This window comes from Haliotis cracherodii, unplaced genomic scaffold (assembly GCF_022045235.1).
Source record: "Haliotis cracherodii isolate W230 unplaced genomic scaffold, xgHalCrac1.p SCAF_14, whole genome shotgun sequence".
Taxonomy (NCBI): Eukaryota; Metazoa; Mollusca; class Gastropoda; order Lepetellida; family Haliotidae; genus Haliotis; species Haliotis cracherodii.
In genome coordinates, this window is record NW_027266269.1 from 13,191,274 (window position 1) to 13,215,238 (window position 23,965).

The 23,965-nt window shown below is 42.8% G+C and overlaps 1 protein-coding gene across 1 annotated transcript in view; it reads right to left on the reverse strand.

Moving 5' to 3' along the window:
• The window catches only part of LOC139460228 (glycoprotein-N-acetylgalactosamine 3-beta-galactosyltransferase 1-like), a 32,704-nt gene extending 18,090 nt beyond the window's left edge, over positions 1-14,614 (reverse strand). The window contains exons 1-4 of the mRNA XM_071241737.1: positions 14,582-14,614; positions 14,184-14,295; positions 9,278-9,337; positions 6,542-7,023 (exon numbers count right to left, since the gene is read on the reverse strand). Coding sequence (XP_071097838.1) covers positions 6,542-7,023; positions 9,278-9,337; positions 14,184-14,295; positions 14,582-14,614 — 687 coding nt within the window. The remainder of the gene's footprint in view (positions 1-6,541; positions 7,024-9,277; positions 9,338-14,183; positions 14,296-14,581) is intronic.
• Positions 14,615-23,965: the final 9,351 nt, after the last annotated feature.

Here is a 23,965-nt window from a genome sequence, read left to right on the forward strand (position 1 = left end):
TTGAGACCTATTAGTTGTCTCATAATTAACCAAAACATTAGCCCAAGAAACCAAACTCTAGCTCGCAAACACCCCTTACTCACCCCAATATCCCAAAGAATAACTAACTACCTCAATGAACACCAAACTCAAAATCTTAAACAAAACTGCAAAAAATATAATATCTTCACCCCTAAACTCAAAATACCCAAAATAGATACAACGCTAGCTAACCAAATAAATAAACAAACCGACCCAAACATAGCTAAAACCACCACACTTGCATACATACAGGGAAAATTGGCCAAATTGGTGTCACATATACACTGACGTATCTTCAGACCCGATCTCCAACCACCCAGGCTTCGGAGTCCATACCACACAACCAGTTATATCCACACAATCTTACCGACTCCCTAACAACCAATCTATATTCACGGCCGAACTTATGGGCATGGCCTCAGCCCTGCATAACCAACAATCTAAAAACAACAATAAACTTCTAATTCTCACCGACTCCCTTAGTGGACTACAAGCCCTCCAAAACTAAAATACCCCAAAACGACCTAAATTAATAAACCAAATACTTAAAAGCTCCAACGACCTAACAAAAGCAGGCAAACAAATAACCTTCTTGTGGATCCCCGCCCACGTAGGAATTTACGGCAACGAAAGCGCCGATAAAGCAGCTAAATTATCTCTTAAAATACCAGAAATAAGCCTAAACCTACCCATCTCAAAATCAGAAATTAAAAGTGTAAACAAACAAAAAATAACCAAAAAATGGCGTAATCAATATCAAAACTCAAATAGCCAAATAAAAAAAGTGCTCAGAAAACCACTAGCCAAACCTAAAATCCTACACCCCTCTAAAAAAATTGACAGATTAATTACAAAACTCCAAACAGGACACACGAACCTAAATAACCACCTAAATAAACCTCAAAAATAAAAACACTAAAAACCACCCCAAACTAATAAATCAAATACTCAATAGCTCAAACAACTTAACTAGGGCAGATAAACAAATAGAGTTCATTTGGACCCCCGCCCACGTAGGTATCTCTGGAAATGAAAAGGCAGATAAAACAGCAAAAATATCCCTTTAACTCCCAGAAATAAGCTTAAACTTACCCAGCTCAAAATCAGAAATCAAAAGTCTCACTAAACAAAAAATCAACAAAAAATGGCAAAATATATACCAAAACTTAAATAGCCAAATCAGTAAAGTAATAAAAAAACACCTAAATAAACCAAAAATACTACACCCATCCAAAAAAATCGACAGAATAATTACTAAACTACAAACAGGCCACACCAAACTAAATAATCACCGTAAAATAGCTAAACTACACACAACAGGAAACTGCCCACATTGCAAACAACAAGAAACACCAGAACACGTACTCATTCACTGCACACACTACCAAACACACCGAACAACACTACAGACCACCCTAAATCTTAAAACCGGAATTACACTAGAATCAATCCTAAATCCACAAAATAAATTAGAAAAATTCAAAGCCTTAGGTTTATACCTAATTAAAACAGGACTAATTAGTCGCATTTAAACCCCAAATAAAATCATAAAACCAAAACTACCTTATCTAACAACCACCCAACACACAGCTCCCTTAGTTCGTCCCCTACCCACTCTTGGCATTCTTTCCAAATCTCAAAATTTCAAAATTACTATATAAGCAACCCCTAAAGCCCCTAACTCATAGTCTTTTTATTGTTCGAATTACTGATAAAACATATTTTAACTTGTTCCTTCTAACCATATTTCCAAACAATTCCAAACCATTCCAAACCATTCCAAGTCATTCCAAACATTTCCAATGTTGGAAATATGTTTGGAAATGTTGCCATTCCAATTTTGGATTTTTTGGAAAGATCGATCTTTCCAAGCTTTGGAAAGTTTGGAATGATCGATCTTTCCAAAGCATTCCAACGTTCATTCCAAATTGGAATGGACGCTATTTGGTCTTGTGGTGATTTCTGATTATGTACCTTCATGTTGATCATGCTATCAACGTTAACCCATGGTTTCCATTGCCAGGCTGGATTTTGCGCAGGTTGTCTATTGCTGCGCCGCAAAGAAACAAGTAAACAAATCGCGGCGAGGTGATGACTGGGGAACTGAATCCAGTCTAGCTGTGTCTAGGGTGTTTACTGAGAGTCAGGCTATCCATGTCAGCGTTGATAACGTTGATAACAGCTGATAAACACTATCTGGGCCCCCTGGTCAACACACTCGTGTTAAACCTTGCCATTTAATTCTTGTAGTTGTGTGTTTTGTTTTGTAATGTGGTGTAGATAGGTGTTGCGTGGGTGTGACAAGGTGTGGTGGCTGAATTGTCTGGTGTCGCAAGAGTGTGACATGGTGTGGTGCCTGATGTCGCAAGGGTGTGACATGGTGTGGTGCCTGATGGTGTGGTGTTGCGTGGGTGTGGCATGGTGTGGTGCCTGAATGGTCTGGTGTTGCGTGGGTGTGGCATGGTGTGGTGGCTGGATGGTGTTGTGTTGCGTGGGCATGGCATGGTGTGGTGGCTGGATGGTGTGGTGTTCCGTGGGTGTGACATGGTGAGGTGGCTGGGTGTTGTGTTGACTGGATGGTGTGTTTACTGGATGGTGTGGTGTTGCATGGGTGTGACATGGTGAGTTGGCTGGGTGGTGTGTTGACTGGATATGTGGTGTTGCGTGGGTGTGGCATGGTGAGCTGACTGGATATGTGGTGTTTCGTGGGTGTGGCATGGTGTGTTAACTGGATGGTGTGGTATAACGTGGGTATGACATGCAGTGTTGACTGGATGGTCTGGTGTTGCGCAGGTGTGGCATGTTGTGTTGACTGGATATGTGGTGTTTTGTGGGTGTGGCATGGTGTGTTAACTGGATGGTGTGGTATAACGTGGGTATGACATGCAGTGTTGACTGGATGGTCTGGTGTTGCGCAGGTGTGGCATGTTGTGTTGACTGGATATGTGGTGTTTCGTGGGTGTGGCATGGTGTGTTAACTGGATAGTGTGATGATGCGTAGGTGTTGCATCGTGTGTTGACCGGATGGTGTGGTGAAGCGTGGGCATTGCATGGTGTGGTGGCTGGATGGTGTGATGTTGCGTGGGTGTGGTATGGTGTGGTGACTGGATGGCGTGGTGTTGTGTGGGTATGGCATGGTGTGGTGGCTGGATGGTGTGGTGTTACGTGGGTGTGACATGGTGTGGTGGCTGGATGGTGTAGTGTTGCGTGGGTGTGACATCGTGTGGTGGCTGAATGGTCTGGTGTCGCGAGGGTGTGACATGGTGAGGTTGCTGGGTGGTGTGTTGACTGGATGGTGTGTTGACTGGATGGTGTGGTGTTGCATGGGTGTGGCATGGGGTGTTGACTGGATGGTGTGGTGTTGCGTGGGTGTGACATGGTGTGGTGGCTGGGTGTTGTGTTGACTGGATGGTGTGTTGACTGGATGGTGTGGGTTAGCATGAGTGTAACATAGTGAGTTGGCTGGGTGGTCTTTTGACTGGATAGTGTGGTGTTGCGTGGTTGTGGTATGGTGTGGTGACTGGATGGTGTAGTGTTGCGTGGGTATGGCATGGTGCGGTGACTGGACGGTGTGGTGTTACGTGGGTGTGACATGGTGTGGTGGCTGGATGGTGTGGTGTTGCGTGGGTGTGACATGGTGTGGTGGCTGAATGGTCTGGTGTCGCGAGGGTGTGACATGGTGAGGTGGCTTGGTGGTGTGTTTACTGGATGGTGTATTGACTGGATGGTGTGGTATGACATGGGTGTGACCTGGTGTGTTGACTGGATGGTCTGATGTTGCCTAGGTGTGGCATGTTGTGTTGACTGGATGGTCTGGTGTTGCGTTGGTGTGGCATGGTGTGTTAACTGGATCGTGTGGTGTTTCGTGGGTGTGGCATGGTGTGTTGACTGGATGGTGAGGTGACTGGATGGTGTTGTGTTTCGTGGGTGTGACATGGTGTGGCGGCTGAATGGTCTGGTGTTGCGTGGGTGTGACATGGTGAGGTGGCTGGATGGTTTGGTGTTGCGTGGGTATGGCATGGTGTGGTGGCTGGATGGTGTGGTGTTGCGTGGGTGTGACATTTTGTGTTGGCTGGATGGTTTGGTGTTGCGTGGGTGTGGCATGGTGTGGTGGCTGAATGGTCTGGTGTCGCGAGGGTGTGACATGGTGAGGTGGCTTGGTGGTGTGTTTACTGCATGGTGTATTGACTGGATGGTGTGGTATGACGTGGGTGTGACATGGTGTGTTGACTGGATGGTCTGATGTTGCCTAGGTGTGGCATGTTGTGTTGACTGGATGGTCTGGTGTTGCGTTGGTGTGGCATGGTGTGTTAACTGGATCGTGTGGTGTTTCGTGGGTGTGGCATGGTTTGTTGACTGGATGGTGAGGTGACTGGATGTTGTTGTGTTTCGCGGGTGTGACAAGGTGTGGCGGCTGAATGGTCTGGTGTTGCGTGGGTGTGACATGGTGATGTGGCTGGATGGTTTGGTGTTGCGTGGGTGTGGCATGGTGTGGTGGCTGAATGGTTTGGTTCCGCAACGGTGTGACATGGTGAGGTGGTTGGGTGTTGTGTTGACTGGATGGTGTGTTCACTGGATGATGTTGTGTTGCGTGGGTGTGGCATGGTGAGTTGACTGGATGGTGTGGTGTTCCGTGGGTGTGACATGGTGAGGTGGCCGGGTGTTGTGTTGACTGGATGGTGTATTGACTGGATAGTGTGGTGTTGCGTGGGTGTGGCATGGCGGGTTGACTGGATGGTGTGGTATGACGTGGGTGGGACATGGTGTGTTGACTGGATGGTCTGGTGTTGCGTAGGTGTGGCATGGTGAGATGGCTGGGTGGTGTGGTGTTGCATGGTTGTGACATGGTGAGGTGGCTGGATGGTGTGGTGTTGTGTGGGTGTGACATGGTGTGGTGGCTGCATGGTGTGGTGATGCGTAGGTGTGCCATGGTGTGTTGACTGGATGGTGTGGTGTTGTTTCGGCATGGCATGGTGTGGTGGCTGGATGGTGTGGTGTTGCATGGGTGTGGCATGGTGTGGTGACTGGATGTAGTGGTGTTGCATGGGTATGGTTTTGTGTGGTGGCTGGATGGTGTGGTGTTACGTGGGTGTGACATGGTGTGGTGGCTGGCTAGTGTGGTGTTGCGTGGGTGTGACATGGTGGTGTGGCTGAATGGTCTGGTGTCGCGAGGGTGTGACATGGTGAGGTGGCTGGGTGTTGTGTTGACTGGATGGTGTGTTGACTGGATATTGTGGTGTTGCATGGGTGTGGCATGGTGAGTTGACTGGATGTTCTGGTGTTGCGTGGGTGTGACAAGGTGAGGTGGCAGGGTGTTGTGTTGACTGGTTTGTGTGTTGACTGGATGGTGTGGTGTTGCATGGGTGTGACATGGTGAGGTGGCTGGGTGGTGTGTTGACTGGATAGTGTGGTGTTGCGTGGGTGTGGCATGGTGAGCTAACTGAATGGTGTCGTGTTGTGTGGGTGTGACATGGTGAGGTTGCTGTGTGGTGTGTTGACTGGATGGTGTGTTAACTGGATAGTGTGGTTTTGCGTGGGTGTGGCATGGTGTGTTGACTGGATGGTGTGGTATGACGTGGGTTTGGCATGTTGTGTTGACTGGATGGTCTGGTGTTGCGTGGGTGTGGCATGGTGTGTTGACTGGATGGTGTGGTATGACGTGGGTGTGGCATGGTGTGTTGACTGGATGGTGTGGTGTTTCGTGGGTGTGACATGGTGTGGCGTCTAAATGGTCTGGTGTTGCGTGGTTGTGACATGGTGAGGTGGCTGGGTGGTGAGGTTTTGCTTGGGTGTGACATGGTGAGGTGGCTGGGTGTTGTGTTGACTGGATGGTGTGTTGACTGGATGGTGTGTTGTTGCTTGGGTGTGACATGGTGAGATGGCTGGGAGGTGTGTTGACTGGATAGTGTGGTGTTGCGTGGGTGTGGCATGGTGTGTTGACTGGATGGTCTGGTGTTGCATGGGTGTGACATGGTGTGGTGGCTAAATTGTCTGGTGTTACGTGGGTGTGACATGGTGTGGTGGCTGAATGGTGTGGTGTGAAAAAGCTGGATGTTGTGCTGTTCTGTTAGTGTTTGTTGTATGTTTGTGGAGTGGATTTGAGATGTGTTTGTTCGTGGGTGGTATTCACAATTTCGTTTCTTATTATTTTTGCAAAACAAGCATATTATTTCTAAAAAATGATAAAAGGCGATGACACTAAGTACCTTGCCCCGATTTGGAAAGTTATATATATCGTTAGATTTTCGAGTGATGTCCTAATTGGTTTTTTTTCAATATGTTCATAGATAAAGCTGGACAATTGGGTATTTTGACAACAATCTCCGAAGGTGTCGGTCTGTTTAGGGAACCCACGGGACGTGGAAATTGACGAGGACTATATTTTTTAATATAATAAAAGCCAGGACATATAGCGTTTTAACCCCCGAAAAAGAAACTGAAAACAAACATGCATTAAAGAGATTTCAAGCACCACCATCCTGATGGATATCAAGTGTTTGGTTACAAACAGGGAACATACGTTTTTATTGTACCCTTGTTCCACCAGAAGTCGTAGAGCCGGTCTGCTGATCACGTAGCCAGCGCCTCCGCTCATGTACCCCCACTTGGTGTATTTCTTGAACAGGTGACCCACATACACCCCCTCAGTCGGGTCATAGTGCGACAACAGAAACTTCAAGTTCTCCATCACGACGAACGTATCGTCGTCCGCTTTCAGAAACCAGTCATACTTGTCTAGATGATGTTTGTAAATATGCTTTAAAGACGCTATCGACTTTTCCGTCAAGTGCTGGCGGCCATCTTTGATATTCAGGTTTAATATGTCCATTCCAGTATTAGGTTTATTGGTTGTCATGACAAACATTCTGTGATCGCAACGTTTCACCCAAGTCTCGTTCACTGCCGGGATTTTCTTGTTGACTTCTGTTTCCTTTGTTGTTATCCAACAGAAGATCTTCAGTTTTGATAAGGTATCCATGGCAACGGAATCATCTATTAATACTGAAAATGGAACATACTTATTTCACATACTATAATACACTGTTCAATATAACACGATTTCAATAGTATTCCAGCGTTTCAGCTTGAGGTGGGAGGAAAGACTAACGTGACGGACAGCAATTAATGATCGCTGTGTGCCGCCGACCTGCACAGCAGGATGCGACGTCTTAGACCCTTGTTGGGATGTCATAATTGTCACAGACAGACACTTTTATTCAGTAGAAGACCTCCGGCCCAAAATACGTACAATAGCATGACCATGCCTGTGCATTTAATATCATATTTACAATTAGGTGTTTCTTTTTATATTTGCATGATATAGGAATTGACTGACAATTCTGATAACATCAATGCTCTTACTCTGCAAGATATAAATATAACTGGTATGTGCAAGATATTTACAAATATATTTTAAAATGAACTTGTTTCTCATATATAGAAAATTCATCTTCTACAGCAAAGTAACATTTAAGCTTGCAGGACATAAAGTTTCTTTCATCATCAATTATATTTTCATATCTGCCGGTCTCAACAGCAAGCTTGAAACTGCAACATCTAATTCTAGAATAGGATGTTCTAAAATATTGAGGAAGATCACCTATGCCTAAATACTTTTCAATGTTTAAAAGTTATTTAAACTTGTTATAGTAAAACACTCGTGATAACGGAAAGTGCTCAATAAAGCTCATGCTCATGAAATCTTTGCTTAAAACGTGCAATGAAGTCTGCCTGGTTTCCTATTTCCTGACTAATCCAGGCAAAGCCACGCCCAAATGTAAACAGAATGTTTCTTATGTGTGATGCCCATGTATCACGGCCTACATGATACAAATATTTCAACATAATATAACATTGTTTTGGTAGCCTATTGTTTCCTAGATGCGATATTCTGCTCCAATACTTAGTTGCCTTTGTAATATATACCTACTGCAAAGCGTCGTCCACATTCCACAAGAACCGTGTTCGATTGATTGATAATAGATTTACCAACCTTTAAACTATATTTACAAAATTTAATAAGTACAGATTCAATAGTTTAACAACATGTGGTACCCCTCATATATTACATATTTCAGAAATATAACATAGAATATGTGTTGTCCTACAATCAAATACCTTTTCAGATCTAGACAACTGATGTTACTGAGTTTTCTTTGGTAATTATTTACTGAACATACTGCCTTATTTGCTTGGGGATAAAAGCCAGGCCTGACCTGCTCCAGACTAACTTAGAGGTGACCACAAGCCCAAGGTGTTGTTATAAAGCTGTTTTTCTACACGTGTACCGTCATAAAACCATTTTCCATCTGACCTTAAGGGACCACCATTCTAAACATAATCATCTTAGTTATACTCAAATTTCCTTTCATGCCAGTACGTTAACAAAACATTTCTAGTACAGTTATCTTCCTCTGCAGATGTGAACATGTGTCGGACATTGCTGAGACATCATCAACAAACACGAGGAAGCACAAATCATCAATAGAAGAGGTAGCAGTAATACCGTGACCCTCTCTTTCCATAAGGGTACAACACATATTTGGGGCATTAAAACACATCCTTTTAGTAACCAACAAAAGTACAGATGTCAAATATTCTTTAACATTTTAACAGTTCACTTGACTTGGGTGAAAAATCATAACAAAGATATCTGCAGAATTTCTGTTGTACATTACGCATATGTAATTTAAAAAACAAAAAAAAAAAACATCAATGAAAATATTGAACGTATTTACACGCATAAATCTATACACAATTCACCTGACATTCATTTGACATTACAACAGGGAGCGACGAACGTTAGACGTGCTTCAAGGAAACACGCGAGTGCTGCTGCTAAATGACAAGTCTCCGTGAAAATGAATTCCTCATACCTTCATGTCAGAATGATGAGATCCGCCTCGGAGGTAAAAAAATTCTCAGCGGGGGAATAAATCTCTGATACCCCGCCACGGGCTATACAGGCTGCACGTGGATTTCTCAGAGGCAGAATAAACCCCTTATACCCAAGTGTGCTATGTCAATGGAACAGCTGTTTTCTATCAGTTTTGACTTTGTGTTAATGTTTTTACAATGTCACATTAAAACATGTCCATAAGATGAATTCGCTGTAGCAGGATCACTTGGGGAACATGGAATTTTATAAAACCTAACGCGGGACGCCTAAAACCCAGTGTTGCCATGCAGAGTGATCCTGCTACAGCTTAGTGTGTGTGCGGCGAAGTTGTAACTATGTCTTCCCGTCACGTCCTACCTGAACTGTCTAGGGTGTCACGCATGACTGTGTCCACTCTTGTCGGTGAGCTCTCCACCGCTACAACAGATAACAGACCACTTAATGCAGTGACTCAGCCCTCTCTTTTTTAAATCGTTCGGTTAACGCAATTAGCGACAACAAAGACGATTAACAAAAGGTGCATTGATATTTCAAACTTTTCTGCATAGGTCTTCATACAACATTTAAATGCTTAAGATTTGGACAAATTTGATGTCATCATAAAGAAAAACAATAATGCCAAACTTCAGCTTCCACCGTGACAATTTCAGATAATATTTACTGAGCCCAAAATGCATTTTGAGAAAAAAACGGAGCATGGTAAAAACAAGCGCCAAGTTTACTATTATGCCAAACCTGGAACATATGTCACAGGCCTAAGCAGATACCAAATTTCATTGTTGAAATTTGGTGAGTATTGGCCACATATAGGCTTTTCAATTAGAAAAGTGTTCGCATGTACTTGCAAAAACAAAAGTAGCCCCCAAACTGTTACATAACACCACGCATTTTACAGTGAAATTGGCAGTAGTCCTGTAGCCAAACTGCCCAATTATAGTTAAGGTATCCTGAGGACGACTAGAAAATAGCGCTTTTTAAGAGTTTTGCTACATGTTATCATTATGCAGACTAGTGGGCATGCCTTCGACAACCTCGTATCAGATTAAATGACCTTGCAACCAGCTAACATAATAAAAACCCTTAACGCATTTCCACTGTAACAATACATTGTCTATCATACAGACCCTAAAACAAATACATCTGATAAGTCAAAGTACAATGTAAGCCATTAGTAGGGGGCAAGTCTAGATTATTGCACTTTCTGAAAATGAAGATAATCTCTGGGCTCCTATTTATTATATTTTATTAAGATTATTTAACCCTTTTTTCTGTAACATATCATTTCAGACACCAGGCGTCACTCTATGCAGAAAATAAGGTGATCACATTTCCCGGCATGCCCCGGAGGTCGTGTGTGTTGTAACACAGGAATCTCTAGACAGCTGTTTCCTATCAAGCGGCATACGGCTGGCTGCCTGAGGGAGCAGGTAGTTCGCTACAAACTTAGGAAAATGTATTGCTGTCGTTTCAAATTGTGTCAAACAATTACCGTCCAGTGAATCAGCGTCACACAACCGTCTAGTGAATCAGTGTCACACAACCGTCTAGTGAATCAGTGTAACACAACTGTATTGTGAATCAGTGTCACACGACTGTCCAGTGAATCAGTGTCACACAAATGTCCAGTGAATCAGTGTCACGCAACTGTCTAGTGAATCAGCGTAACACAACTTCCGTCCAGTGAATCAGTGTCACTCAACTTTCCAGTGAATCAGTGTCACACAACTGTCTAGTGAATCAGTGTCACACAACTGTATTGTGAATCAGCGTCACACGACTTCCGTCTAGTGAATCAGTGCCACACAAGTACCATCTAGTGAATCAGCATCACACGACTTAGGTCCATAAATCAGTGTCACACAACTGTCTAGTAAATCAGTGCCACACAACTGTCTAGAAAATCAGTGCCACACAACTGTCTAGTAAATCAGTGCCACACAAGTACCATCTAGTAAATCAGTGCCACACAAGTACCATCTAGTAAATCAGTGTCAAACAAGTACCATCTAGTAAATCAGTGCCACACAAGTACCATCTAGTGAATCAGTGCCACACAAGTACCATCTAGTAAATCAGTGCCACACAAGTACCATCTAGTAAATCAGTGCCACACAAGTACCATCTAGTGAATCAGTGCCACACAAGTACCATCTAGTGAATCAGTGTCACACAAGTACCATCTAGTAAATCAGTGCCACACAGGTACCATCTAGTGAATCAGTGCCACACAAGTACCATCTAGTAAATCAGTGCCACGCTAGTACCATCTAGTGAATCAGTGCCACACAAGTACCTTCTATTGAATCAGTGCCACACAAGTACCATCTAGTGAATCATTGTCACACAAGTACCATCTAGTAAATCAGTGTCACACAAGTACCATCTAGTAAATTAGTGCCACAGAAGTACCTTGTAGTGAATCAGTGCCACACAAGTACCATCTAGTGAATCATTGTCACACAAGTGCCATCTAGTAAATCAGTGTCAAACAAGTACTATCTAGTAAATCAGGGCCACACAGGTACCATGTAGTTAATCAGTGTCACAGACGTACCATCTAGTAAATCAGTGTCACATAACTGTCTAGTAAATCAGTGCCAAAGAACTGTCTAGTAAATCAGTGCCACACAAGTACCATGTAGTAAATCAGTGTCACAGACGTAAGATCTAGTCAATCAGTGTCACACAAGTACCATCTAGTAAATCAGTGCCACATAACAGTCTAGTAAATCAGTGCCACACAACTGTCTAGTAAATCAGTGCCACACAAGTACCATCTAGTAAATCAGTGCCACACAAGTACCATCTAGTAAATCAGTGCCACACAAGTACCATCTAGTGAATCAGTGCCACACAAGTACCATCTAGTGAATCAGTGTCACACAAGTACCATCTAGTAAATCAGTGTCACACAGGTACCATCTAGTGAATCAGTGCCACACAAGTACCATCTAGTAAATCAGTGCCACACGAGTACCATCTAGTGAATCAGTGCCACACAAGTACCTTCTAGTGAATCAGTGCCACACAAGTACCATCTAGTGAATCATTGTCACACAAGTACCATCTAGTAAATTAGTGCCACAAAAGTACCTTCTAGTGAATCAATGCCACACAAGTACCATCTAGTGAATCATTGTCACACAAGTACCAACTAGTAAATCAGTGTCAAACAAGTACCATCTAGTAAATCAGGGCCACACAAGTACCATCTAGTGAATCAGTGTCACACAAGTACTTTCTAGGAAAATCAGTGTCACACAAGTACCATCTAGTAAATCAGTGCCACACAAGTACCATCTAGTGAATCAGTTCACAGAAGTACCATCTAGTGAATCAGTGTCACACAAGTACCATCTATTGAATCAGTGTCACACAAGTACCATCTAGTGAATCAGTGCCACACAAGTACCATCTAGTAAATCAGTGCCACGCGAGTACCATCTAGTGAATCAGTGCCACACAAGTACCTTCTATTGAATCAGTGCCACACAAGTACCATCTAGTGAATCATTGTCACACAAGTACCATCTAGTAAATCAGTGTCAAACAAGTACCATCTAGTAAATCAGGGCCACACAAGTACCATGTAGTGAATCAGTGTCACAGACGTACCATCTAGTAATTCAGTGCCACACAGGTACCATCTAGTGAATCAGTGTCACGCAAGTACCATCTATTTAATCAGTGTCACACAAGTACCATCTAGTGAATCAGTGTCACACAAGTACCATCTAGTGAATCAGTGTCACATAACTGTCTAGTAAATCAGTGCCACACAACTGTATAGTAAATCAGTGCCTAACAAGTACCATCTAGTAAATCAGTGTCACACCAGTACCATCTAGTGAATCAGTGTCACACAAGTACCATCTAGTAAATCAGTGCCACATAACTGTCTAGTAAATCAGTGCCACACAACTGTCTAGTAAATCAGTGACACACAAGTACCATCTAGTAAATCAGTGCCACACAAGTACCATCTAGTGAATCAGTTTCACAGAAGTACCATCTAGTGAATCAGTGTCACACAAGTACCATCTAGTGAATCAGTGTCACAAAAGTACCATCTAGTGAATCAGTGTCACACAAGTACCATCTAGTGAATCAGTGTCAAACAAGTACCATCTAGTAAATCAGGGCCACACAAGTACCATCTAGTGAATCAGTGTCACAGACGTACTATCTAGTAATTCAGTGCCACACCGGTACCATCTAGGGAATCAATGTCACTCAAGTACAATCTAGTTAATCAGTGTCACACAAGTACCATCTAGTGAATCAGTGTCACACAAGTATTATCTAGTTAATCAGTTTCAGACAAGTACCATCTAGTAAATCAGTGCCACACAAGTACCATCTAGTAAATCAGTGCCACACAAGTACCATCTATGGAATCAGTGTCACACAAGTACCATCTAGTGAATCAGTGTCACAAAAGTACCATCTAGTGAATCAGTATCACACAAGTACCATCTAGTGAATCAGTCTCACACAAGTACCATCTAGTGAATCATTGTCACACAAGTACCATCTAGTAAATCAGTGTCACAGACGTACCATCTAGTAATTCGGTGCCACACAGGTACCATCTAGGGTATCAGTGTCATGCAAGTACCATCTAGTTAATCAGTGTCACACAAGTACCATCTAGTGAATCAGTGTCACACAAGTATCATCTAGGGAATCAGTGTCACACAAGTACCATCTAGTGAATCAGTGTCACACTAGTACCATCTAGTGAATCAGTGTCACACACGTACCATCTAGTGAATCAGTGTCACACAAGTACGATCCAGTGAATCAGTGTCACACTAGTACCATCTAGTGAACCAGTGTCACACAAGTATCATGTAGTGAATCAGTTTCACACTAGTACCATCTAGTAAATCAGTGCTACACAAGTATCATGTAGTGAATCAGTGTCACACAAGTACCATCAATCAAGCAATGGAACCAGACATGTAACTCTTAAAAAAACCCATTTGTTTTAACTTTACAGACTCCAAGTAAGGATAAGAATTTAAGGATAAACAACTCCTTTATTACAATTAAGAGCGATGTTTCGGTGTAGGTTGATAACGGTGTTAGAACCTACACCGAAACGCCGCTCTTAATTGTAATAAAGAAGTTGTTTATCCATAAATTCTTATCCTTAGTTAGTACTCCAACTTCTAAATGCCTATCAAAGAAGTTTACCGACTCCAATCTCCTCCCATTGCCCAAGCCAACACCACAAAACACAAAACAAGATTTCCGTCACCTTGGGAACGAGTGTCGGTGTACGTGGCACCCATCCACAGAATAAAGGGCAGCCTAGCACCAGGAAACAGTATCCTCTGTACATCCTTCCAGGGACGTCCTGTAGACGGATCCTGCAACAACAAACACACACTGCTGACTGGCGGCTAGATGCAGTGAGAGAAGGTTGGCCCATCCCGGACCTGGCTTCTACCAGCAGGCCACGGACGAGATAGGACACGGTGGAATGTGGTAAAGTGAGACCAGTTCAAACTTTACCTGGGGCACATTGTTCTCAAATCATGGTTATTATAACGTCAGTTTAACTCGTAATCCGAAAGTTAGTAAATGAGCTGTTATAATTTTGTCGCAGGGTCAATACATCACCATAATGTAGGAAACCATTCTATAATTGGTTACTTGGTTACTTCCAAGTGATGGTACTTCCGTCATTGTGACGTCATATAATTGTGGTGTAACAGATAATACTATTATTTTTCTTTTGAACTTTAAGTGGATATTTTCAATCCTATTTCAGTTTTCAAATATCCACATTTTACTGATCCGTAGGTTAAGACTGGCCTTACTGTAGCGTCGAATAACTTCATAACTTGAGCGGGCAGTTAATGGACAAATTATAATACCTAGGTCTTCACTCTTCTATCATCACCACAGAGCAAAGCGAATAACTTCACGTAGATATTTATGTGGTCTTCTTCGAATACAATCCCATCACAGTGATTGAACTTCTTTGAGAGGCATTTAGAAGTTGAATGAGTGAGTTGGGGTTAACGCTGCTTTTAACAGTATTCCAGTTATATCACGGCGTTTCAGCTTTATGTGGGAGGAAAGCCCGAAGTGATGCAGGCCTCATACGTTTACCACCTCGGTGTAACCGGGATTCGAACCCTCAATCATAGGTTTCTGGCCTGCCCAAGGGACACAACTCTGAATTCCTTCAGTAGCTAATGTGTCCCTATCAGATCTATACCAGTAACTATTCATACAGTAGCTAGAGTGTTACTATCGGACCTATATCAGTAACTATGCATTCAGTAGCTAGTGAGTGACTATCAGTTTGTTGTTTAACGCCGCACTCAGCAATATTCCAGCTTTATGACGGCGGTGTCTGAGTAATCCAGTGATTGACACCATGAGCATCGATCTACGCAAATTTGGATACGATGACATGCATCAACCAAGTCAGCGAGTCTGACCACCCGATCCCTATAGTCGCCTCTTACGACAAGCAAAGTCGCCTTTTACAGCAAGCATGGGTTAATGCAGACCTATTCTAATCCGGATCTTCATGGGTCAAAAATTGGACCAAACTGTTCGCACACCCAAAGCCCAAGTTCAGCAAAGGTTCTGATGTGATATTGAACATCTTATGAGGGAGTGATTATTGCTCCGGAAGTGAAACCAACCTTTTCGCAAGATAAGAGACCCTTGTCAGCCTTGGAATGAGTGAGTGAGTTTGGTTTTACGCCGCTTTTAGCAATATTCCAGCAATATCACGGCGGGGGACACCGGAAATGGGTGTCAACCTTGGAAACCAAATAGAAATAAGTATACTACTGAAAGTAAAAGGAACTTTCAACACTTTACTAGTGTGTACACACAGTTTACATGTCACGATCTGGGAAAATCCAGCCCATTTATGTAAGTATCTTTCTCGAGACATCTAGGTACATGTATCAAGCTTGGTTATGCAATCAGCATTCATAACGAGTTTCTGTAGGGTCAGTTGCTGGTCCAGTTTACATATAGTATTTTCCCTTCCGCCCAGCCTTTTCTGTCACGCAAAAAGCCCAAAACAAAACAAGTCTAGATTTTCCTCATCTCACTTTTCAACTTTAATGGAGTTATTTGTCTATCAAATGTATATATTTTCAGAGACAAAGCGTCAGTCACGTGCCTGCTCATCCAGTCTCAAGCTTGGCCTTGCTTAGATGTACAGTTCTTAAGTTGTCCATGGCTTGGCGGACACGTACCCTGAAACTACCTCCTCGTGTAAGATGCAGCTTCTCACTGCACCACAGCATCACTGCACAAACTTTAGTATGTTTATGTGTAGGAGAAACCAGTCTCCGAGGGATTACTAGAGATTGTAAACACTCACATGAGAGACGTTCCAGAATGTGAGGGTTTACAATCTCTAGTAATGTCAAGGAGACATGGTTTGTTCAACTTATAAACCGACTCATCGCATAGACAACGTTTTTAATGAAATAACTGTAATAAAAACTCGCAAATGTATAACCTGTATCAGAGATGAAATATCGCTTGCAGTCGTGAACTCGGTTCAATGAAACCGGTGACCTCAGCACGTGGGTTTCGCAGTGGCACGAAATCTGCACGTGCGTCTCGTAGGCTGAGACTATTACACGTTTTCCTTTGACTGACGCTCATTCATTGTACAGCCTGTTGCTGGCGTACGGATCTTTAAAAGGACATCGTAAATAGAAGTGCAGCTTATCAACCCATCTGTAGCCTTGTGGTACACTCACTGGGCTACAGATATGAAGTTTGCGAATTCGATCCTCGGGAATACAAAGAAAACATTTGTCATTTGATTTTACATTTCATTACATGTTGCAATCTGAACGGAAGCACTCCTGCGAGGTGTTACAATCGTTATAATACCTCCTACTAGGTGTTATCACAATTTCAAAAACTCCATATCGAGTTACACAAACAGCCAGTAGGTTTATCAATGCAGTTACACCAGTGTGTGCATAGGATTATATAGGCTTATTCAGTCACATTTGTTTCTAAAATATTTAAAGTGTAAAGCGTAGGAAAGTTGTTATTTCTTAGTCTTTCGTCAATCAATTGTTAATACGTATTATAATATTACAAAATTTCCCCCAAAGCCAGTGTATACCTGAATTCCCATGTTCCACCGTTGTTATAATAGATGGTGTCATCTCGGGGACAGATTAACATTCATTCCCTTATTCAAGAGGAAACTTGTCCTGATATAATATGTATTCACAATCGTGCTAATTTACTAATTTATGCGAGATCTGATCATTGATATGTGGATGTTTTTATATTAATATCTGCACTTTTTAAAGGGTTTTGGTTTGTATGTATTGCAATTGGTCAATGAAGTTTGGAGTGGAAACGTCGCTATCGAAAACAAGATTTACGACACTTAATCCTTCGTCAAATAACATGTACACAATTTGTTTTCCGTAAAAGAGTAAGTCACAATAATTGAATAACGAGGACAATGGCTCCTGAAAATGGCTCAAGCATTTCCGTGAGTTGAACACACGAACCAATACAGACTCGCATGGCCGTGATCTATGTGCTTCGTGCATGAGGAGAACGTACGTGTCAATTTTATCTTCTGTTTGACAGCCGAGGCTGCCAGGGTGACAACCATTTGTATCAGTCCTTGCAATATGATATCCTTCATTGTGTTTATATACATACCCAGCAGTTTTAATCACTTCCCTTAAGAAAGATTGCATTGCAGCTTTAAGTGCATGAAATCTCAGAGCATGAACGAAATCACCTTTTTTATTTTAACAAATCTATGTAGGTAGGTGTCTTTTTAATATGTGCACAGGTTTTCTGATATTGAACATTAGGAGGTGAATATTTTCGCATGTTTGTACATCTACGTTTACAAATGTCCAAATATCAGAAAACGTATGCCATTGTTAAAAAGAAACGTACTTCATAGATTTGTTGAGTTATTGGGCGAGTTGACTTCTCCTGATCAAATGATTATCCAGTGTGTTGTATCTCAATTCAGTTACTATAAATAGCCTCGACCCTTTCCCCCGCACAATTTCGGAAGTGACGTAAACATCTCAATTTCTCAGATTAGGTTGAGATGAAGATGTGAGCAGTGTTGTTGACATGCACAACAGCGTGGGGTATCTTGCGGTTGGATTAAACTGCGAATTATTGCGGATAAACAATCAAAATGGTTTCACAACTGATTTTCAAGGATAATATATACGTCAATTTATGGTTTTATCAGTAGCATTAAAAGTTTATTACATTAAAATACAAACTCCGGATTTCTTAAGGAAACTCACTTTCCATGTAGCCCGATGAGAAATCAATCGGAACACACATTAGGCAACTTGCGTATCTCGCAATACTATTTTTGAGCTAAAATGAGCCGAGTTTTATCTGAATGCATTGGGTACACGGAACTCGGTTCGTTTGTGTCGTCGAGTCAAAGCGCTTCAGTCCGTGAAACTTGGGACATATATTCAGGGTCTGTATGAATGAATGCGAGTGAGAAATTCGTTGTCAACTGATCACTAGGGGCATATGGTGTGATGTACCCGTGTGTGAGCCTCTGTACGACTTGGGGTACATACGCTCACACACATGGTACATAACACCTGACGACTCGGGGTACATACGCTCACACAGGGTACATCACACCTGACGACTCGGGGTACATAGGCTCACACACAGGGTACATCACACCTGACGACTCGGGGTACATACGCTCACACAGGGTACATAACACCTGACGGCTCGGGGTACATACGCTCACACACAGGGTACATCACACCTGACGACTTGGGGTACATACGCTCACACACAGGGTACATCACACCTCACGACTTGGGGTACATACGCTCACACAGGGTACATCAGACCTGACGACTCGGGGTACATAGGCTCACACACAGGGTACATCATATATTAATAAAAATATATACAAAAAGAACAAATCCAAGTAATGGACGAGAAATTGACTGAAACAAATAAAAACAGCACCCCTCTTCCGATGATTCTGTGATGAAAAAAAGAAAAACATGCTTCTATCGTTATGCTAAATACACTTGCTGAAAGGAAACTCATTATTTAACACGTGCAAAGAACAAACCCAAGCCATGCATTGAACAAAGAAAACATGCAATCACAGAAATCAAACGATTGTTACCAACATCATAAACTGCAATATATTCAAGTATATATCACTATTATAATATAATATACATCAATAATTAAATGGCATTGCTTAGTTTAGACATTTACATCAGAGACCATAAAATTTACTATATGGTCTCTGTTTACATTAACATATTTAAATGCAAGGTTCAGTCACGTTTCAGCCAGGACGTTGTGCTACTTTAGCCACCCCGAGGGATGTTCACCCCCATGCCACGTTGAGGCACGCACAGCCGATTTCGATGGGAGGAATTTATAGAAGGTCTCCTGCCTCGACACTGCCCGGCCCTAAGTCTATGCTAACCAGCCCGGCACGGCCTTACATAACCTACCCTATTCCTGCGCCCGGGACCCCCCCTCTAGTCATGATGGCTAAGCCATCAACACAAAGCAGTGAATCAAGGTTTTTACAGGAGCCTTAATTAAACAAAAAGCGGTCCAAAATCTCCAGTCAATGGGAGTAAAATAAATAATCAGGGGGTCGGGGAGTACCATCTGCCGCACTGGTGCCTCGCAGTCGCCCCAAATTTTAAATTTGAAGGACCAGCTAGCCAATGACAATAAGAATTTAGCAAAAGTGTGAAGTCAATTGGTTCATCCAATGTCGCTCCTTCGTCATGCTCGCCCTACCCAACGCAGTCTCTAAATCCTAGTTGTGCCATTTAACCCGCACCTCGAGCAGACTCCGCCCAGCGCACATTGTCACCAGTTGCAGAAACCTTCACTTACTGCCGCACTAAAGAAGACTAGCTAATGGCTAGCTTGCTCGTACGACCCTACTTCGCGTGCCCTACTGAGAAAACGGTCGCAGCGGACAGGAAAAATTGCTCCCAAGTACTGAATCTGTCCATTCCAGTTTCACAACGAGAGAAAACCAAAAAAATACAACAACCTGCGTGACACACACCCTATCATACCCCCACCGCACCCCCGCTACCATAACCCCCCGCACCCCCGCCGACGCACATCTGCAAAGCAGTACTGGCCGCCCCTAATCTATTTGATCTACTTGTCACAACCAAACAAGAATTACGTCCAACAGACAACTTGCAGTGACCCAGGACATTGATATCCTTAAGCCTGCCAACACCAGGTAAGAACATCTCATGGCGTGTGTCTGAAGGATTTTTAGTTGTACGTCTCCAGTTAACTCACGTGCAATTCCTTCCCAAGACGCCATCATACAAGAAAGGTATTCCCTTGCTAAGTTAGGTTTTCCGAGCCTACTAAAGACATTTGACCTCGTTTTCACATTTATACCACAAGACAAGGCGATAAATTCATGCTTTTCTCGTTCTTCACGTGTTGAAAACTCGTCAATGCTTTTTCATAACAACGGGGCGGTATACAAAGTCTACTTTTAAGACACATTCTCTCCCAGGGCAAATGTTTATAATCAAAACATACTGAGACGGTCCCTTTTCAGTGCAAAGGCACGAACTCGCGTCGTCCAAAATATGCTCGAGCTTCACGTAGTTATATAAGACACGTGGTACATTTGTACAAGCAAGTTACTGCACATTAAATAAGGAAGGAGTCGTTGCATGGTTTGTTTGATGGTCAAACATATTTTACTTCTCGGAGAGAAAAAAACACTATCACGAGCTTTGATATATAGTTTTGATTTTAAAAATAAATAGAATATATTATGAGATTTATACCCCGCATCCTATTCCTAGTTTGTGAGTTTTGAATTTCATAGAGAAAAACTCGAGGAAAAGTGCTTTATTCAAATTATAAACCATCTTTTACACTTTAAAATACTTTAAAAAGATTGATTTGATTGATTGATTAGTAAAATATTTTATAGGTGTTCGGGCAACCAGGCCCATTTACACCTTGCCCATAATAAAGGTTTGCGAAGTACCTGGATATTTTATAAAGTATCAAAACTGCCACACGCTTTAATATAAGCGAGAATGACATTCTGAACATCATGGTGAACAAATTTAAAAAGATGAATATCTATGTACATATTTTGGTAAACGAAAACGGTCGCTCGAATACAATTCACGAAAAAGCATGCGAGCACAGGACACAATTGGAACCTACTCAATTCCGCACGTGCAACACGACTCTCTCGTGATAAAACACGCGCTCAGCTGTTGCTCTATTGAATGTAAAAGGCAAAGCGTATCATTTTTAACCATTTAGATGATGAATTAGTGAGTATGGTTTTACGCCGCTTTCAGTAATATTCTAGCAATATCACGACAGGGGGACTCCAGAAATGGGCTTCACACATTGTACCCATGTCGAGAATCGAACCTGGGTCTTTGACGTGACGAGCGAACGCTTTAACCACTAGGCTTCCCGACCATCCCACATTCAGATGTTATTTCACATATTAATGTTTGATAATTTAGAACTGGCCAAAGTGATTTGTTTGTTTGTTTGTTTGTTGTTAAACCCCGCACTGTAAATCTGTAAATAATCGAGTCTGGACCAGACAATCTGGTGCCAAAGTAAGAGCTAGAATCTCGGGGGAAAAGTTCTCGTCTTCATATACAATTCCATCCGCGAAGATCCGTTTCAGAATAATCCTTCAGCACCCATGTTTGTCGTAAGAGGCAACTGACGGGGTCGGGTGGCCAGGCTCGCTGCTTTGGTTGATGTTTGACATCGATCCCACATTGCGAGGATCGATACTCATGATATCAATCACTAGATTGTCTGGTCCAGACACGATTATTTATAGACCGCCGTCATATAGCTGGAATATTTCTGAGTGCGGCGTAAAACAACAAACTAACGTTACACTGAACTTCACGTCGCGGAATACAGTGACTGAAGTGGTAGTAAAACTTCTTCGACATGGTGCCTGAAACATGTTCATCGATGAACAACACAGTGTAGATGAACTTTCAACGAAACGCTAATTCCACCTGAAAATGAATATAGGATCAACTGCACTGACCACTCGAAGTTGTGAGCCAAGTAGGTAAGGTGCGACTAGTATCACTGCCTAGCCTTACCTACTTAATTAACGAGCATCTCCCAACTGTGAGCTCATGTGGGTGAGACAGATGAACCAGATTATGACTGTGTTAAAAGGTGGTATTTGATCTGTTCCCGGTTGCATGTGAGTGAGTGAGTTGGGTTTAACGCCGCCTTTAAAAGGTGTTATATCACGGCGTGTCAGCTTAATGTGGGAGGAAAGCCCGAAGTGATGCAGGTCACAGACGTTTACCACTTCGGTGAAACCCACGAGCACGGGTATGGTGCTGACAAACCTAGAAACATAATCGGGGTGAACCGGGATTCGAACCCACAATCACAGGTTTCTGGCGTGCCCAAGGGACGCAACTCTGCACAGCGAATCGCGGCGCCTTACACGACTGGGCCACCCGTGTCCCCCGGTTGCATGTAGTTGTTTTCTGATGATATAGTTGTGAGACTCAGTGTATTTTAATAAAATCGTTTGACCTAAGAGTTTATTTAGCATCTTATCAAATTTATTAAATGTTACTAAGAAGAACACATTCACAATATTAACAATCCCACATGTGGAATATAACATGAAATGAAAGTCGGACGAATTTATTGAGTCGCAGAAAGGAGCCCCACATCTTGCCTGAGGGGTTCACGTGCTCCAAGAATCGAACCGGAGGCCAGACCACACACAGGGGACGTATCAAGAGGACAAGAGGAAAATGTTGACTGTTTGGAACTGATACAAGAGATAGAGGTGTCAGGTGGTGGTAAGCTGACCCAGACAGACTATGGAGTTCCTTCCCCACCCAGGCAGAAGGTGTCCATTAGACTGAGGGGGTGTATGTGCTGCGTCTGAAGGAGAAGTTGTGCACTGGGCAGAAGACCCCTCTTGGATATTAGGATGCAGATGGACATTGGCTAAAGCAGACTTGAGCAAGAATATCTCGTATGATGAGCAATCACACGAACTGTGATTCATATAGAGTGATATCTTGTTGGAACTATCACCAGTCTGTCACAATATTCAAATATACCATACTTTGCTTAAATTTGTCATCAATATAAATATATAATAAACATACCATTCATGTACCTCAGTTTGGTTCTCTGTTATCTGTAGTGGACAACGGGTAACACTTACTAGTGCATTCAATCTTACCTTGCCTGACATTTGAGAGGTTACCTGCAGATCAATTATCGTGATGTTGTTTGTTTAGTACTCTGTGATGGATGCTATATGTGATTTGGTCAAACAGGCTCCTGTTGTTGAACGCTGCTGGCGTGTTCTTTGCAAGTTCACACATGTTGGCTACTGGGTAGATATAAGCGACAATTGTTTAACGGGCGGTCGGGTAGCCTAGTGGTTAAAGCGTTCGCTCGCCACGCCGAAGACCCGGGTTGGATTCCCGACATGGGTACAATGTGTGAAGCCATTTCTGGTGTACGCCGCCGTGATATTGCTGGAACATTGCTAAAAGCGGCGTTAAATCTAACTTACTCACTCACTCACACAATTCTTTAACGCCGCATGAGTACTGGTGCAGCTATTCGCGACAAAGTTTTACTGCTGAATATATACCTGGACGGAGCTTATTCAGTTCCATGTTTTGTGATTAATCACACGCTCTAATTAATGAGCGAGTGACTTTGGCTTTATCCCGCTTTGACAGTACTCAAGTTACACCACGGAGCGTCTGTCACAGGAGGAACGTCTTAGATGTTTACCGCGCTGGTGAAAACCACGAGCAGCGGTATAGTGCTGGCACCCCTAGAAACAAACAGGGCGAATCTGGCATTCGAACCCACGAGCACCTGTATAGTGCTGGCACACCTAGAAACAAACAGGGCGAGTCTGGCATTCGAACCCACGAGCACCGGTATAGTGCTGGCACACCTAGAAACAAACAGGGCGACTCTGGCATTCGAACCCACGAGCGT